Genomic DNA, 17,287 nt, shown 5'->3' with positions numbered 1-17,287 from the left:
ATCACTTGCAGGGAAAGACCTGGGCTTGGTTCCAGCTGTGTGTTTCCCCCACAGTGTATTTGGGCACAGAGGTTCCCCAAATTTAAACGCAACATCCCAACCCCCAGCTCTTCTCACTCCCAAGGAAGCTCTGCGGCGGTCGGCACTGGTCCTCCCCACTGCTAGCCTGACGCTCTTGGAAGAGAGAGACGGCGACGCCCCTTCTCACGAGGCTGCTTCCGAAAACTTACCGGAGGTAGTGACTGCTGGCAAATTGAATATTTCTGTCCCCGGCTGAGCAGCAGCTGTGAACCAAAAAGAAGACAACAATGACAGGCACATTCTTATCAGTCTCAGAGAACTGAAGCAGAGGAGCAAGAGAGCACAGTTCTGGGAGCAATACTTTTGGTCTTGGGGTAGTACACATGAGTTGTCCTCTTGGCTAAGCAAGGTCTGCCCTGGCTTGCATTTGAATGGGAGACGACATGTGAACACTGCAAGATATTCCCCTTAGGGGATGGAGCTGCTGCTCTGGGAAGAGAAAGAAGGTTCCAAGTTCCCTCCCTGGCAGCATCTCCAAGATTGGGCTGAGAGAGAGATTCCTGCCTACAACCGGGGAGAAGCCGCTGCCAGTCTGGGTCGACAATACTAAGCTAGATGGACCAAGGGTCTGACTCAGTATATGGCAGCTGCCTATGTTCCTATGCTTTCTCTTACATTCAGAGAAGAAAGGAGGCTCGTTCCCACGGTCAAAACCTGGGGAGGAGATGCATCGGACCCGGGTTTGGGAGCTGCAGGCCCCCCCGCTTGCTCAGCGTGCGAGGGTTAAACACAAGGTGGGTGGGGACTGGCTGTTTGTTAAGCCTCTGATAGGCAGGCTGAGCGTGCCCGTCCCAGATTCCGCCCCCTGCTTTGGAACGGGGTAGGAGAGAAAACTGCCCTACCCAGTGCAGCATGCACCGATTCTTTGGGCAGGACACATCTCCTCCCCACATCCTGCCTGACCTCTAACAAGATACAGGGAGGTCTCTGACAGCTGGCTCAGGAACCTCTCCTTTCAACCCCAGAGGAAGGACCTGCTGTGTTCGCCAAAGGCGGCATCCCATCTCCCACCCACAATCCCCGTTTACTTTTTCTTGAGTGTGTGTGTCTGTGGGGCTAATTCACCACACCGTCCTTTTAGTACACCCCTCCCAAACCACACACACACACACACACACACACACACACACACACACACACACACACGGGGACTGAACTGAAACGCTCGAGAGTAATCCAACCCTTACAATTGGAGAAAGTGTGAAGGCTGGCTGGGGAGAAAACAGACTTTCCCATGTTCATCTATCAGTGGTTCTAACTGGTCCCATCCGAAGGCTCTTGATTCTGCTAGGCCCCCAGACATTGGATATAAGGAACAGGTGTCTTCCCTGCATGGAAACAGGGGCGTGCTTTCGACTCATACGCTTGAAAAGGGTTACTTTTAGAGTAAGGATTGATTGCCTGCCCAGCTGAAGAAGCCTCGCCTGTTGTCACACAGACACCCATGACCAGAACAGTAACGCAGGCAGAGAGGCAGAATGTGGCTTCTGCAATGAGTGTGCGTTCTGGGCTCACAGGAACTTTGGGATTATGAATTAACGTGCCTCTAGGGCACACTGGCAGCCCCCCTCCGTATTAGGTTCCTAGTCTCTGGCGCGCCGTTTTGGAACTCATAACGTTCCATAAAGCAAAACTCACGAAAAGAGAGAAAGCAAAACCTCCTTACCCATGTCCGAGTCGCCTCCACCACAGGAGTTCAACTTGCGAAATATCTCCTGTTTCTTGGACTTCACCATCGGCGAGGTATTCTCCAGCTTGGTGAAGAAGGAGGGCAGGTAGTTGATGCTGCCTGGAGAACGGGAGTCCGTCCTGCTGGGACCCAAGAGGGCGGCAGGGAAGAAGGAAATGCCCAGAAGATTGGTTTGTTTCTTTATTAAATTTGTGCACTGCCCCAAACTTTCATCTCTGAGCGGTTAACAACAACACAAAACAAGTTAAAAACGTACGCAAAACTTAACACAATTTAAACAATTTAAAAGGTCAAACACAGACTAAAACTCAAACATTTTTAACCCAAACATTATGAGAGGGAGAGGCGGGCTGGCAGTGTTCCCTCGAAGGCATGCCCCACTTATTCAGGCCTGTTCACGGTTGCCTCTCGACCCCTACAGGGAGGAGAGCCAGTCTTGCGGTACTGAGCATGAATTGTCCCCTTTGCTAAGCAGGGTCTGCCTTGGTTTGCATTGGGGGGGTGACCAGATGTAAGCGCTGTATTATATTCCCCTTATCAGGGCCACAGTTCAGTGGCAGAGCCCCTGCTTTTCACGCAGAAGGCCCCAAGTTCAATCCCTGGCGGCATCTCCCGGTAGGGCTGGGAGAGACGCCTGCCTGGAGAGCAGCTGCCAGTCAGTGCAGACAACCCTGAGCTAGGTGGACCAAGGGTCTGACTCAGTAGGCAGCAGTTGCCTATGCATCCCTCTCTAACTCGCCCACTGAGAACACGCCTCCACGCACTGGATGACACAGACTGCTATCCATAAAAACGTAAGCTGGAATAAACATGTCTGCCTCGGAGGTGCCCGAGGACTCAGCAAGGTCTTTACCACCACAGACTTGGTAAAGGCCAGCACGGCTGGTGAGGCTCTAGTCCCTGTGATATCTCGGACTAGGCGCACACCCCAAGATGGTGCGAGTCCAGGCCAGCGCCTCCCAGGGCGGGTGGGACGTCTCCTGGCCCCCCGCTTCCGTACCTTTGTTCCGAAGGCTCCGCTCTTTGGGAGAGCAGCAAGAGGCTGTCCTGCTTCTCGTGGGCGGCTGGCGCCTGGGGCGGGGAGATGGGCTCGTAAGGCTCAGAAGCAAGGTGGCTTCTCTCGGGGGACTTGCCGAGCCTAAAAGGGGGGCAAGGCAAGCGGGCGGGACGCTTAAAACAAAGCAGAGCAAAACGGACACACACCGACAGGAGAGCGGGTCTGGGGGCTGCAGGCAGGAAGGGTCCCCTTTGCTGAGCAGCATGGTTCCTTCCAACGGGGATGCCCAGCTGTGGTGGACTACAACTCCCAGAATCCCCAGCCGCAGTGGCTTTTGCTCGGGGCGTTGTAGTCCACCACAGCTGGGCAGCCCTGTGAGAGGGGACACTTCAGAGGAGAGCTGGTCCTGTGGTGGCAAGCATGACTTGTCCCCGTAGCTAAGCAGGGTCCACCCTGGTTTGCATCTGAATGGGAGACTCCATGTGTGAGCCCTGCGAGATATTCCCCTTAAGGAGTAATGGGGCTGCTCTGGGAAGAGCAGAAGGTTCCCAGTCCCCTCCCTGGCAGCATCTCCAAGAGAGGGCTGAGAGAGAGGCTCCTGCCTGCAACCTTGGAGAAGCCACTGCCAGTCTGGGTAGACAGCCCTGAGCTAGATCGATCAATGGCCTGACTCCGTATATGGCAGCTTCCTATGTTCCTATGCTGAGCAGAATCTGCCCTGGTTTGCATTTGGGTGGGCAACGCTGTTGGTGGGCACTGTAAACAATGCCCCTTAGGAGGTGGGGCTGGAGCTGAGTGGAAGAGCCTCTGCTTCACGTGCAGAACGCCCCCAGGTTCAGCCCCTGGCAGCATCTCCAGGTAGGGCTGGAGAGACTCTTGCTTGAAACCTTGGAGAGCTGCTGCCAGCCAGAGCAAACAACCCTGAACTAGTCTGACTCCGTAGAAGGCAGCTTCCTCTGACCCATCATGGTGGGGGCGGGGGGGGGTGTTGGGGTTGGTTCATGGACTCTCCTTCCTTGGGAGGTTTTCAAGGAAACTTTGAGCACAGTTTTATCCCGCATTCCCCCGTGATGGGGGGGACCAGCCTCGGCAGCCGTTGGTTCTCGGGCTCTGAGATCGCCTGTCAAGGCAGTGCAGACGGCAACCCGCCCCCCACCCCGGTGAATTGAGTCAGAAAAGCCACAGAGAGGCGGGTGGAGACTCAAGCCCTTCCCAGTCTCACACGGCAGCCTCTCACCAACGTGGGGAGGAACCTCCAAGCTTACCTTCCCCTGCTGCCTTTGTCGGAGAGGTTTTCCGGGGAGACCCGGGAACCGGGGCGCTGGTGGGGGCTGGGCTGCAGCGGCGCCTCCGGGCTGTAGCGGTTGGACTTTGCCCGGCTTGCTGCGGCGATGGACGTCGGAGCAGCGGTCTGGAATGTGCTGGGGGGCGTCTGGAGGGGCGGCTGCGTGGAGGCTTGGCTGCGAGCAAAATCTTGCGTGATGATTTGCTGCGGGTGGGAGAGAACACACCAACGACGAATATTTATCGACTGCTTTTCAACCCAAGTTCCCAAGGCTGTTTCCACAGAGAAAACAATAATCAAGTAATAAGAGGGCTCCCTGTCCCCAAAGGGCTCACAGTCTACAAAGAAAGAGAAGACAGGCACCAGCAACAGCCACAGGAGGGATGCTGTCCTGGGGTTGGAGAGGGCCAGTTGCTCTCCCCCTGATAAAGGGAAGTTTCGCCACTTTTAAAAGGTGCCTCCTTGCTCAGTTAACAGGGGACGGCCATCCTTTTTTGTCTTCTGGACAGAAGGGGATGGCCTACAGGTCAGAACCTGAAAGATCAACTTTTGGGGGTTTGCAGGTGCACATATTAAATGCACATATTAAAATGTGCACATATTAAAACAGGCATCATTAGAATGGTCTGGGAGCAGAATTCTCTCGTGTGTGAGGAAAGAGAGAACCGAGAACAGGCTTGGGACAGATATCACACTACTACTACAAATATTTATGTAATGCTGTTCAACCCAAGTTCTCAAAGCAGTTTACACAGAAAAATAAAAAACTCATAAATAAGACAGCCCCCTGTCTCAATAAGGGCTTACAATCTAAAAAGAAACATAAGGTTGACAGCAGGGGGAGAGTGGTAGCAGAGTGGCACAGCATCATGGGCTTAGCATGCAGGAGGCCACAGAATCAACCCCAGGCAAGCAGGGCTGGGAAAGACCACCTGTCTGGAACCTCCCCTGGAAAGCGGAGGCCAGAGAGCTAGACGGACCCAACTCTGTATGTTTCCCCCCATCATCTATAACTGGACCATGTCATATACAAGCACCACACACAGAGACACACAAGCCCCATTGCTTGAAGTTCTGCAGGGGCTGAATTCTACAGCCATCCCCGCAGAGAGTCATCGGGAACAGAGACCAGCAGCGCCCCCAAGAGTGCAAATCACTTACACAGATATGATCGGCAAGCGTGATCAGGCGGTGGGTGGTGTGTGGCACAGGTCCCATCCCGTCAGCCTGCGAGGATGGCGGAGGCGGGGGCTGCTGCGGCGAAGGCGAATCCTGCTGGGGCCGGTATGAGTGGATCGCCCCCTCGTACTGCCGGCTGCAGTCTCCTGGTTTTCCCAAAGGAAGGAGAAGAGATGTCGGTGGTTGTATGGCTCTTAAGGATGGCTTTGCCAAACTAGAGGCCCCCGGCTAGCCCAGCATCCCGTTCCCAGAAGCGGCCAGACAGACGCTTCCAAAAAGCCTGCAAGCCCAGCGTTCAAAGCAGCTGCCTCTCGCCCGGCGTTTGCTCCCTGGCAATAGGGACTCGTCAGATATACCGCCCCTCAAAATGGAGGCTCTACAGCTAAACGCATTTCAGAGGCATGTTCTCCACGCAAGGGAAAGGAGCTGGCCCTGTGGTAGCAAGCATGACTTGTCCCCTTTGGTAAGCAGGGACTCCACCCTAGTTTGCATCTGAATGGGAGACAACATGTGTGACCACTGGCCGGTATTCCCCTTAGGGGGATAATGGGGCTGCTCTGGGAAGAGCATTTCAAGTCCCCCCTGGCAGCATCTCCAAGACAGGGCTGCGAGAAACCTCCTGCCTGCAACCCTGGAGAAGCTGCTGCCAGTCTGGGTAGACCAGAGATTCTCAGTGTTGGGCCCCCAGATGTTATTGGACTTCAGCTCCCATAATCCCCAACCAAAGGCCACTGGGGCTGGGGATTATGGGAGCTGAAGTCCACTAACATCTGAGGACCCAACGTGGCCAATCCCTGGTGTAGACGATACTCAGCTAGATGGACCATGGGTCCAGCTCCGTATAAGGCAGCTTGATATGAATGGGGCCACAGCTCTGTAAGAGAGACCCTGCTTTGCAAGCAGAAGGTCCCAGGTCAAATCACCGGCAGCCTCTCCAGGTGGGGCTGGGAAAGACGCCTGGAGCGCTGCTGCCGGTCAGTGCGGGCAATCTGGAGCTAGAGTGGCCAAGGGCCTGACGCAGCCGAAGGCCTGTGTCCCTGTAACTGGGGAAGGGGCATGGGATTCAACCGCCAAAACTTACTTTCTGGCTGGCTCATTTTAGGAGCCTCCTGCTGATAAGGCGGGATCTTTTCCTGGGGCGGGACAGGCGAGCTGGCAGGGCTGATCACCTCAATGGCATCTCGGGGGGGCTCGTAGCGGTGCGAGGAGGAGGAGACTGTGTGGATCAAGGGGGGGGGGAGAGGGGGGGGGGTCATTCAAGGGTTCCTGACTCCCGCAGTGGGAGGAGGCGAGACCCCGCAATTCTACACTTACACGGCAGCCTCGCTCCAACTCGCTCCATCAGTCAATCTCGATTACGGTCAGAGACCAGCACAAGGGGTGATGACAAATTAAAAGGAAAAGGCGATCTTAAAAGCCTGGGGGTGCACAACAGCAGCATTCTAAGCTGGGGTTTCCGCTGTTGTGGAGGGAGAGGAGCACTCCTGATCAGCAAGGAGCAGCAACCAAACTGGATGAACACGGCCACAGCCTGGTGCTTGAGTGGGGGGAGAGATCTCGATGCTGCTCTCGCCTGTTAGATACAGAGGGGGTGTGTGTGGGGGGTGGGGGTGGGGGTGGGGGGTAAATAGAGGCATCACCTGTATTTAACTCTCTCTTTTAAGGCCTCGCCTTACAGTCAGAGTCGCCTTCCATTCAGGGAAACCCCACCCACCCACCCACCCCCGACGCCAGCAGGCCACCTACGGCTGCTGGAGGAGTCCGAGCTCTGGGAGCCGCGGTCCCGGGCGTCCTTGTCAGAGGCGATCTGCCGCGTGATGATGACGTCGATGAAGTTGGCGGCCGTGATGGTGGTCTTGCCGCGCGTCCGCAGCTCCTCCTCGTACTTGGAGACGGGAGGCGGGCCCTTCTCCTTCCCGGCATCCGAGTAGACCGACTTGCCGCCGCTGTAGCCCGAGGAGGAGGAGGAGGAGGAGAAGGGGCCCAGAGGAGGCCCCCGCTTCTCCGCCTCCAGCACCTTGGCCTCCATCTGCTGCTGCTGCGGTGGCGGCGGCTGCAGTTCGCTCACCACCCCCGGCCGCCGGCCCGGGTTCTCTTCGATCCGGCCCGCCTCGTGCTTGCCCTCTTTCGACTTGGCCACCTCCATCTGCGGGGCCGAGGCGGCGGCGTCCACCAGGGCGGCCAGGGCATCGGCCGCCGTGTTGTAGCGTGAAGCCGGCAAGCCCTGGGTGATGGAGGGGGCGCCGGGAGGGAGCTGCCTGCTGGCAAAGGTAGAAAAGCTCAGCGGGGCAGGTGGGGGAGAAGCAAGCCGAGGGACCCCCACTCTTTTGCAAGCAGGGGCCACGCTGGCGAAAAGCCGTTTCCTCCTCCGCTGACCTCCACACAGGACGAGGCTTTTCAAGAGAGACGGAGACCTCTCTTCAAAGCTCTCGCGGGAACGCTGGTGATGACCTATGCAGCCCGTAACGGCCGGTTCCCGGCGATTTAAGAGAGCAACTCCTTGGTCACAAACCCTGCCGCCGTTTACAATCCAGTTACGGTGGCCACCCAGGACCGGGCTTTCTCTGTGGCCACCCCGGGGCTTTGGAAGAGGCTCCCTGCGGAACTAAGAGCATCTCCGGCTGGGTTTGTTTTCAGGGAGACCCTCAAGACTCTCCTGTTCTCACAGGCTTTGCATCTGAATCCATTTTAATAATTGGTTTTGTTTCATGCTCTTAAGAGTATAAATGTTTGCTCTCTGTAATGGTCCTTTGTCCTGCTTTGAGCATAAGCCAAAGTAGAACCTCTGCAGAATAAAAGCTTTGATCTTTGAGACCTCTCATCTGGGCTGATTATTGGCTCCATCTGCCCAGAAAAGAACCTCCCCTACTGGGTCAAGTCTACCCTAATACATCAAGTGGTGCCGTGTCTCGGATTTGGGGTGAAATTAAGGACCCCACTGGGCAGTGCGTCCCCTCCAGGGCTCTTGCTGGGTGAAAAGGCATGCCGGCTACCGGGAAGTTTCCCGAGTCCTTTTTCACAGGCAGAGCAGCCCCCGAGTGGCCACCACAAGGAGTCTAGAGAGGCAGATCATTGGGTGCAGTCCGGCCGGTGGGATGGGGAAGTGCGCAGGGGTTAATGTCCCAGGTTATTGAGGTTGCATATTATTGGGGTGAGTATTGTGCAGGCCTAGACACTATTGTGGGTTTAAGTCCCATCGTAGTCTAGGTGCACAAGATTGGTTAAAGTCCTACTCATTGGGTTGGTCCAGGGCCGCTCGGCTTCGGCCCTCCTCAGCTGCTTTTGTTGTGCAGCTGGGGGCCTGGGTTGAGGGGACCTGGATTACTCCCACCCGCTGGGTTTAAGTCCCGAGCCCCATATGGTGATGGGGAAAAGCTCAGAGCAGTTTTGAAAGGGGAGTCATAAACCCCGTTGGAATGTGTTTTATAGACCTGACTGGTTCTTGCGGGTGGCGTCCCCACACAAGAAGAACCCGGTACCTACATGATGCGCAGCTGGGCAGCCGGGTCCAGCGGGGTGATCACGCTCGTCCCGTTGGATCCCTGGAAGATGCTGGGCCGCTGCTGCAAGATGGTCTCCTGGCTCCGGACCGAGGGGGAAGGCGAGCGGACGTAGCCGTGGCTCCCGGGCCTGCCCGGCTGTTCAGCACCTTCGGAACGCCAAGGAGGGCCCAGTTAGCGGGAGGGCAAGGCGGGGGCCACCATGCAGAATTGGAGACCCCAGACTCAAGCCCAGCCGGCAGGCGAGGCGGACCCAGAAGGGGCATTGGGGACTCACCTGGGCGGAGGTAGAGCTCGGAGGGCACGGCGGCGATCCTCTCCCGCTCGCGCTCCCTCTCCCGTTCCTTCTCGCGCTCGCGCTCCCTCTCGGCATTGGCGACAGCAGAAGCCGCCAGGTGGGAAGGGTGGCCTGCCGTGGGGGGAGGGGGGAGAACACTTTTGAGCACACGGGGCAGGCGGAGGGCGCGTCTCGGGGAAGAGGCTGCTGCTGCTGCCCCTTGGCTGGCCCCATGGCCTGTACCAAACCCACTTGCACCCCACACCAAAGATCCGGAGAAGCTCAGCCTCCGGGAAGCCCTGGCACCCAAAAGCCTGCAAGGGAGGCGAGCTGACTTTGGGGAGGAGAGCCGGTCTCGTGGGAGCCAGCCTGGACGCTCCCCTTGGCTGAGCAGGGGCCGCCCGGGCTTGCCCTCGGACGGGGGGTGGCCGTAGCTTAGTGCTGGCGCATCGGCAGGCGGCCCCAGGTGCCGATCCACCCAACCCCCCGCCCGGAAGAGGTCCCGGGGTCTCCTGACAGCTCCTTACCTGGGGACATGGAGGGAGGGTTGTAAGGCCTGGTGGGGAAAGCAAGCTGAGTCCCAGGGATGTACGTGATCCTCTCCATTGGCGGGGTGCTGGTTCCACTGGGGTGGGGCACCAAGATGGTCGGGGCCATGCTGTTCAGGTCAATGATGCCTAGTCGGAGGAGGAGGAGGAGGAGGAGAAGGTGGCGGCGAGGAGGAGGTGGCTGTCCGGCAGCATTGCAGCCGCCCCCTCCATGACCCCCTCCTGCTCCCCACATCATCTCCTCCATTGCGCCCTCAACACCGCTGGAAGAACAACGTCCCGCCAAACTGAAATCAAGCCCTTTCACTGCCAAAACCAGAGGCTGTGATGATCTGGACCAAGACCGCCTGCCCATCTCCTTGGCAACCATGTCCCCTCTAAGAGGGATTCCCAGACGCTGCCGACTACAACCAGGTGGGCCAGCCAAAGGCCGCTGCAGCTGGGGATGCTGGGAGTTGTAGTCAACATCTGGGAAGCCTGCTTCGAGGGAACACTGCTTGGCACACCGTGGTTTTCATACCAAGACCGATAAGCCACTTTGAGTCACCCTTTGCACTGTTCGAGGGCTGTTAATGACAAGATGAAAAACAACACCACAGCTTTTTGGCAAGGAAGCATTGAAGACAGAGAAATATGACGGCTGCATTTTCTTTCTTCGGTAGGCTGCCTTGTAGCCAGTACACAAATATGGAAAAGAAAAGAAAGCAGCACCCCGGAGTATTACACATGGAGGGGTGCACCCAATCAACTCTCTCCCCTGCCGCTGCCCTTTTGACAGGAACACAGGAAGCTGCCTTATGCCGGAGTCAGACGCTTGGAACCTCTGGCCGAGTTCTGCCAACACTGAATGGCAGCAAACCTCTCCAAGGTTTCAGTCTCCCTACCCGGAGACGCTGCCAGGCACTCAACCTGGGGCTCCCTGCAGGCCAAGCAGGTGCACAACCAAAGAAGCAGCTTCCTACAGAGTCAGACCCCCTGGTCCATGTCGCTCAGGCCTGGCAGTTCCAGGCAGGGGTCTCTCTGCCAGCCCTACCTGGAGCTGCTGCCAGCGACTGAAGCCTTTGGTACGCAAAGCTGATGCTCGGCCACTGAGCGACGGTTGCTGCTCATGGACAAATGACACTGCCAAATGGAGCCAGAGCATCGACCCACCTCGCTCAGGACTGTCTACACTGATTGGCAGCGGCTCCCCCGGGGTTTCAGGCAAGACCCTCTCCCAGCTCTACATGGAGAGGTTGCCAGGGGCTGAACCGGGGACCTTCTGCAGACCAAGCAGGGGCTCTACAAGTGAGCAAGGGCCCCATTCCTTTGGAAGGAAGCGGCCACTAGATGCTCTCCCTCCGAGGCTGATGGCAGCTGTGGGGTTACAGCCTGCTCCCAAGGGTTGCTGCCCGCTTGACGAGGTCATCCGAGGGGGCTCTGCTCCGGGTGCCGACAATGAGGGGGGCTCGGTTGTCGTGCACGCACGACAGGGCCTCCTCTGTTGCTGCCCCCAGACTCTGGAATGCTCTCCTGGAGTCTCCATCACAGCTTTTAGGAAGCGTGTTAAATCATGGCTTGTTGCCCAGGCTTTTATTTGATTGTCTCTACTGTTGCTCTTTGTACTCTGTATTGTTTTTATGCTTGTATTTTAAATTTTTAAATCAGATCTATCTTATATTTTTAGCGTAATATTGTAATTGTGACATTTTTACAATCTTGTTTTTAAAATTTTGCTGTAGACCGCCTTGGGATTGTTTGAATGAAAGGCGATACAGAAATTTAACAATCAATCCATCAATAAATCAAATTACCTGCTCCCCTGACACGGGGGTCTGAATCTGGATTATATCCCCATCCTCACACACCTGTTTACACACACACAACCCAAGCAGGGACGCCACACCAGTGAGGTGGGTGCCTCGCCTGGCCCTGCAGTGGGGAGCTGGGCGGGGCTCGGACACACCGCCTCCTCCAGCCCACCCAGAGCGGACGTACCTCTTGCTCCGGCGTAGGGGAGGGCCAGCGTCTGCTCCCGGGGGGAGAGGCCCCTGGCGAGGTCGGGCCGCAGGCTGACTTGCATCTGCTGGGAGGTGATGTAGTCGTTGAGGATGGTTTGCCGGGTGTTCTCCATGGCGTAGAGCTGGTACTGGCTGGGGTAGCCGGGGGTGGGCGAGAGCTGCCTCTGGAACATGTAGGCTGCCGCTGAGTGTGGGAGTGGGGAGGAGGGCAAGTGGGGAGAGAGAGGGGGGGGATTGGTGAAGCAGAATCAATCGGCAGCGCCCCGAAAGCAAGCGATTTGCCCTCGGAGTATTTGCAGAGGGCCAAGGCAAACGGCCCGTGTCGTTCCGGTGCTTTTCACCGCCCACCCGCCGGAGAATGGATGCGAATCCAGTTCCACCTTTTTAAAAGGGAAGGAGCGGGAGGAAAGCAGCCTAGCAGTCACAGCAAGGGCATTGCCGGCCCCGGTGCTGGCAGGGAGGGCAGCGGCAGCAGCCCACTGGTGGGGCAGGCGGCCAGCACCTACCAGGGTCCAGAGCCCGGTGGAACTGAATGGCGGGGTCCAGGTGGGAAGGGAGGTGGCTCCGGTAGACCTCTGGAGTGGCGCCCCGGTGGTGGGGGTCGAAGGGGCTGTGGGCGACAACAGGATCGACCCCCGGCACGGGAGATTTGGCGGGCACGCTCTCCCGCTGCGTCGGCGTGAGGGTGGATTTCCTCTCATGGTTCACGGGCTTCCCAGAAGCGATGCCCACTGGAAAGGAAGAAGGCAGCCAGTGTTAGGAGAGATCCATTCCAAAATGGGATTTTCGTCCTCGGCAGGCTCACCACCACCAGGGGCTCATGCACTATGGAGAGGACGGCCACTCTGAGGCTCTCCATCTGCGGCTGGACTACAAGTCCCATCACCCCCCACTGCAATAAATTGCAGCGGGGGGTGGGGTGGGACTTGTAGTCCAGCCGCAGATGGAGAGCCTCAGAGTGGCCCCCCTTGTGCTAGCTCTTCCGCTTTTAAGAGCACACAAGTGCTGCTCAACCTTTGGCTGCCCTCTCCTTTCTCCCAACATAGGCCACGCTCCGCTGCAACACCCCGGGAGTGACCCCCTGCCTGAGTGCAAAGCGAGACGGAGCTCCCTCCAGTCTCCAGAGGCAGGCCCTATGGAGCCTGGCAAAACTTTACCAGTGAGAGCAGGGCACGCAATGGTTCACCCCACTCTCAAAGCCTACAAACAAACAAGGGCCTTCGGGCCTATGCCCTGAAGCGCACGGGGCAAGTTCCTGCACGGATTTAAAAATGGCCCCTCCCAGCTCTGACTTTCTAGGCCTCGAGGACATTCTCCGATTCCATGGGATGTTTCAGAGTGCTTTTTCAAGGCCGATAAGCGGCCTAGTCACAATACTCGATTGGCCAACTGACCAGCAGCTTTTCAGCGCCGGGACATCTTTCTGCCAACCGAAAGAGGCCTTGGGCCAGGCTGGCCTCAATGCTAGGCCTCTGGCCTTCTGCCCTGGCTTTCTCCAGGGCTCCAGGCCTGGCCCCACACCTCTTCAAGAAACCTGGGCTGGGATACACCTGGCCTCCAATGGGTCCTTCTCCTCGCCCCACCCACAACCATCTAGGACGCACCATCGGCCACCCGATTCATCATCGGAGAACTCCTGGATAAGCTCTGGTAGTTCACAGGCGTCCTCCTGGCGCTGGCATCTTCGTAGATCCCAGGGCTCACTTGCGATTTTGGCGCTTCGTGGAGGGTCGACCGGAGGACCGAGGGCCCGGAGCTGACCACTGAGGTGTGGCGGGAGCGGATCTCCCCGGCCTTGCTGTCCTCGTACTTCCCCCTCTCCACCCCCTTCACAGTCTCCGCCACCATCTCCAGCGGCGGCATCCCCCGGGGCAGCTTGCTCGGCCCGGTGATCAAGGACTTGACGTTGTGCTTGATGGCCGACTGCCCGCTGCTCTCATATTTTATGGGGGTGCCCTAAATAAAATAAATAGCCCAATATTTTATTTATCGTTCGCATTGATATACTGCCCACTATACAGCTCTCTGGGCAGTCTGGACACACAAAGCGTTAAAACGTTACATCGTGTCGAAGAATTTAACCTATCAATAAAACATCAACACATTATGGACTAAAGGCCTGACAAAATCGGCACGTTTTCAGGTGTTGCAGGAAAACAGCCCGAGACGGGGAGGTTCTGGTTTTGGGTGGGAGCCCATTCCAGAGCCCCAGGAAACCCTAGAGAAGGCCCGGTTTGGGGTCGCCACCAAACAGCAATAAATACTACTGTCCGAGGCCTCCTTTGTATGAAGGGTTACCTCAGAAATCCCCGACACATTTCCCCCAGACTAGCTGCACAAGAACCTACAAGAGCCCAGCTGGATCAGGCCCAAGGAGGCCCATCTAGTCCAGCATCTGGCTTCACACAGTGGCCCACCAGATGCCTCTGGGAAGCCCACAGGCAAGAGGGGAGGGCAGGCCCTCTCTCCTACTCCCAGCAAATGGTTGCATCTTTTAAAGGTAAAGTGTGCCATCAAGTCGATTTCGACAGAGCCCTGTGCTTTTCGCTGGTAGAATACAGGAGGGGCTGACCATTGCCTCCTCCCACGCAGTGTGAGATGATGATGTCTTTCAGCCTCTTCAGTGTGGCCTGCCTTCTGAAGGGCGACCTTGGCACTGACCAACCAGCACTTGCCTACCTGAGAAATGGAGCCCTCGACGATGGGCCGCGCGTTGGGGACCATCTCGGGGGTCTTGCAGCTCTCCTGACCCAGCAGGTCCTGCCGGGGGATCTCATGGATGGAGCGCCCCATCTCCTTGATGGTGGTGACCCCACCGTCGTAGGGCTTGCCCTTGGTGATGGCACCTTCGAAGGTCCGCGACGGAGAAGACTCCATCTTGATCTGCTTCGCGTACTTGAGGCCTTCCTCATAGCTCTCGGCTGTAGCTCTGGGGGTGCCTTCCCGAGAAACGCAAGAACGGCCGTTAGTGGCGTTCTCATGGCACAGCAAGCTCACCAGGCAGGTTATGAGTGGATCTGAAGCAATCCACATTTAGTAGCGACCGTTTTTTAAACAGACAACACACACACACACACACACACACCCCTACCTTGCATTATAGAGCCAGACAAAACAGTTCTCTCCTTCAGGTCAGAGTGAGGGCTACCCCGTGGTAGAGCGCGGCAGATTAACCCTAAAGAGACCAGACAGCATTAGTGAGGAGGACACACAGCAATCCTTTTCTAAACAAACATTTATAAAGATCAGAAAAAGAATAAAGCAGTGCCTTTTAAAACTAACTAATATTTTAATGCATGAAGTTTCCTGGATTATTGTAATCCACCTCCTTCGATGGAGGCGAAAAAGCAAGGATGGTCAGTTACAGGCAAGTAGTGACAAAACAGGCCATATACCTTGAAAAAGACATTGACAATAGCCTTGCGTATACCAGGTAGCAAAGGAGAGAGATTATTGGCGACATGACTCTGTAATGTGCACAAAACCCATAACCTCTATTCCAAGAGAGACTGACGCAATCAAATTTTACTGCAAGTTTATATTTATAAAGTCATTATGGTGTCAAAACATGTTACGGGATATATACACAAAAATACAACACGTCTGCCAGAATCCACTCCAATAAATATGTGATCACATCACAGTGATTTGCAAATGTGGTAACTTTATCAAACTCTTTCCAACAGACTTCTCTGTCAAGAAATCCATGGCGGTGTTCCCTCTAACAGGGATTCCCAGATGTTGTTGACTGACTGATTGATTGACTGATTGGTTGATTAAGTGCCTTCAAGTTGGTGTAGACTTTTAGCAACCACCTAGATAGATTCTCTCCAGGAGGATCTGTCTTCCACTTGGCCTGGAAGGTCTCTCCGTGGTGCCTTCATGGCTGTCGTCATCGAGTCCATCCACCTGGCTGCTGGCCGTCCTCTTCTTCTCTTGCCTTCCACTTTCCCCAGACTTCTCAAGGGAGCTGGGTCTTCGCATCATGTGTCCCAAGTATGCTAGTTTGAGCCTGGTCCTTTGTACCCCAAGTGAGAATTCTGGATTGATTTCTTCTAGGATCCATTGGTTTGTTTTCCTGGCTGTCCATGGTCTCCTGTTGTTGTTGACTACAACTCCCATCATCCCCATGTAAAGGCTATTGCAGCTAGGGATGCTGAGAGTTGCAGTCAACAACATCTGGGAATCCCTGTTAGAGGGAACCCTGGCCAGGAGTGCTGGGAAACCTCCACTACTGTAGTGGGCCTCCACTACTGACCTCCAAGAACTATCGCTGAGCCCACAGCCTTTGTGTGGGGGTGGTGTCATGGTCATCCTCTCAGGGCCCACGCAAGGCTGTTTGCCAAGAGTCCTCTGACAGCGCGGCTGCCACTGAATTCCCGCATGCTGCAGGTGATTCTGGGCCACGTTCTAGAGAGCATACATTGCACTCAAGGCATTGGTCAGGCCCTGGCGTCTCGCCACTGCCTCATCTGAACCGCGCGCACAACACAGAACTTCCCTGGGGCTGCACAACGCCGGGAAAGATCAGCCATGGCCAGCAAGCGGTCCTTTCAGGGAAGCATTTCTGCCATAACTTAACTTTCTCATCCCAGTACCCAGTCTGAAACCCTTGCCAGGCATGATTGATAACATGTCATTTATTTGTTGGCTGGTTACATTGTTAGACTGAACCATCCAAAGGCTCTGGGCAGTGCACAAACAGTAAAAACAAAAACAAACGCCATGCAAAACAAACGGCTTAAAACAATATAAAACACAAATTTAAAGCCACTTAAAACCAATTAAAAATACTCAAGAACAATTTAGAAACCTTGGAAGGCCAGGCCAACCAAGTAAGTTTTTTGGGCTCTCTTGAAGACCACCAACGAACTCAAACTACGGATATTTGCAATTGTCTTCTTGACAGCTGCAGTTAAGTTCAAGCAGGAGTTCTCAAACTTGGGCCTCCAGAGGCTGGACTACAATCCCCATCATCCCCAGCCATAATAGCCTTCATAAGAACACAGGAAGCTGCCTCCTACCAAGTCAGACGCTTGGTCCAGCTAGCTGAGAATGGTCTACACTGACTGGCAGCAGCTCTCCACGGTTGCAGGCAGGAGTCTCTCCCAGCCCTCCCCGGAGATGCTGCCAAGGATTGACCTGGGAGCTTCTGCACACAAAGCAGATGCTCTTCCACTGAGCCACAGCCTCATCCCCGAGCAAGATGCTGCCTCCCGAGTCAGATCTCTGGTCCCAGCTCAGGACTGTCTACACTGACTGGCAGCAGCTCTCCACGGTTTCAGGCAGGAAACCCAGCCCTACCTGGGGATGCGACTGGGGACCAAACCTGGGACCTTTTGCATGTGAATCAGGGGCTTTCCAAGTGAGCTACAGCTCCATCCCCAACCCACAAACACACACTTTTTTTTTTTAAAGCCACACGCCCGTCATGCTACCTTCTAATGGGGCTGAGACGGGAGATTCCCTCATCGACATCCCTTGCTTGATGTTTCCTTCCATCGCATCGTACGACCTCTTCAGGCCCATCTCAAGAGGGGTCCTCGGACTGCGGGTTCCTTCCCGGACATTCTTAATGGCTGTCGGATCGGAGAGGGATGGTCAGAGGCGAGCAGGGGATGCAAGCAGGCCGCAACGGACAAATCCCTGTGCCTCAGGGGGAGCGGGCGTCTTTTCGCGCCAGATGCCAACTCCCCACTAGGGATGTGCACGGCGTTCGAGCTGCTTCGT

At 56.0% G+C, this 17,287-nt stretch overlaps 1 protein-coding gene across 10 annotated transcripts in view; it reads right to left on the bottom strand.

Annotated features, from left to right (window-relative positions):
- NCOR1 (nuclear receptor corepressor 1) overlaps positions 1–17,287 on the bottom strand; it is a 75,433-nt gene that overhangs the window by 5,797 nt on the left and 52,349 nt on the right. For 7 of the 10 annotated variants that reach the window (XM_053275003.1, XM_053275004.1, XM_053275001.1 and 4 more), the window contains 16 exons: positions 16,996–17,136; positions 14,649–14,732; positions 14,237–14,496; positions 13,162–13,513; positions 12,064–12,288; positions 11,535–11,741; positions 9,537–9,686; positions 9,010–9,141; positions 8,716–8,881; positions 6,979–7,493; positions 6,314–6,448; positions 5,215–5,378; positions 4,034–4,257; positions 2,772–2,909; positions 1,748–1,890; positions 231–284 (listed from right to left, as the gene is read on the bottom strand). In XM_053275003.1, coding sequence (XP_053130978.1) covers positions 231–284; positions 1,748–1,890; positions 2,772–2,909; positions 4,034–4,257; positions 5,215–5,378; positions 6,314–6,448; positions 6,979–7,493; positions 8,716–8,881; positions 9,010–9,141; positions 9,537–9,686; positions 11,535–11,741; positions 12,064–12,288; positions 13,162–13,513; positions 14,237–14,496; positions 14,649–14,732; positions 16,996–17,136 — 3,090 coding nt within the window. The remainder of the gene's footprint in view (positions 1–230; positions 285–1,747; positions 1,891–2,771; positions 2,910–4,033; positions 4,258–5,214; positions 5,379–6,313; positions 6,449–6,978; positions 7,494–8,715; positions 8,882–9,009; positions 9,142–9,536; positions 9,687–11,534; positions 11,742–12,063; positions 12,289–13,161; positions 13,514–14,236; positions 14,497–14,648; positions 14,733–16,995; positions 17,137–17,287) is intronic. The other 3 variants (XM_053275005.1, XM_053275007.1, XM_053275009.1) reach the window with 2 other exon arrangements.

This window comes from Hemicordylus capensis, chromosome 12 (genome assembly GCF_027244095.1).
Source record: "Hemicordylus capensis ecotype Gifberg chromosome 12, rHemCap1.1.pri, whole genome shotgun sequence".
NCBI lineage: Eukaryota > Metazoa > Chordata > Lepidosauria > Squamata > Cordylidae > Hemicordylus > Hemicordylus capensis.
This window is presented reverse-complemented; position numbering and strand designations above follow the sequence as displayed.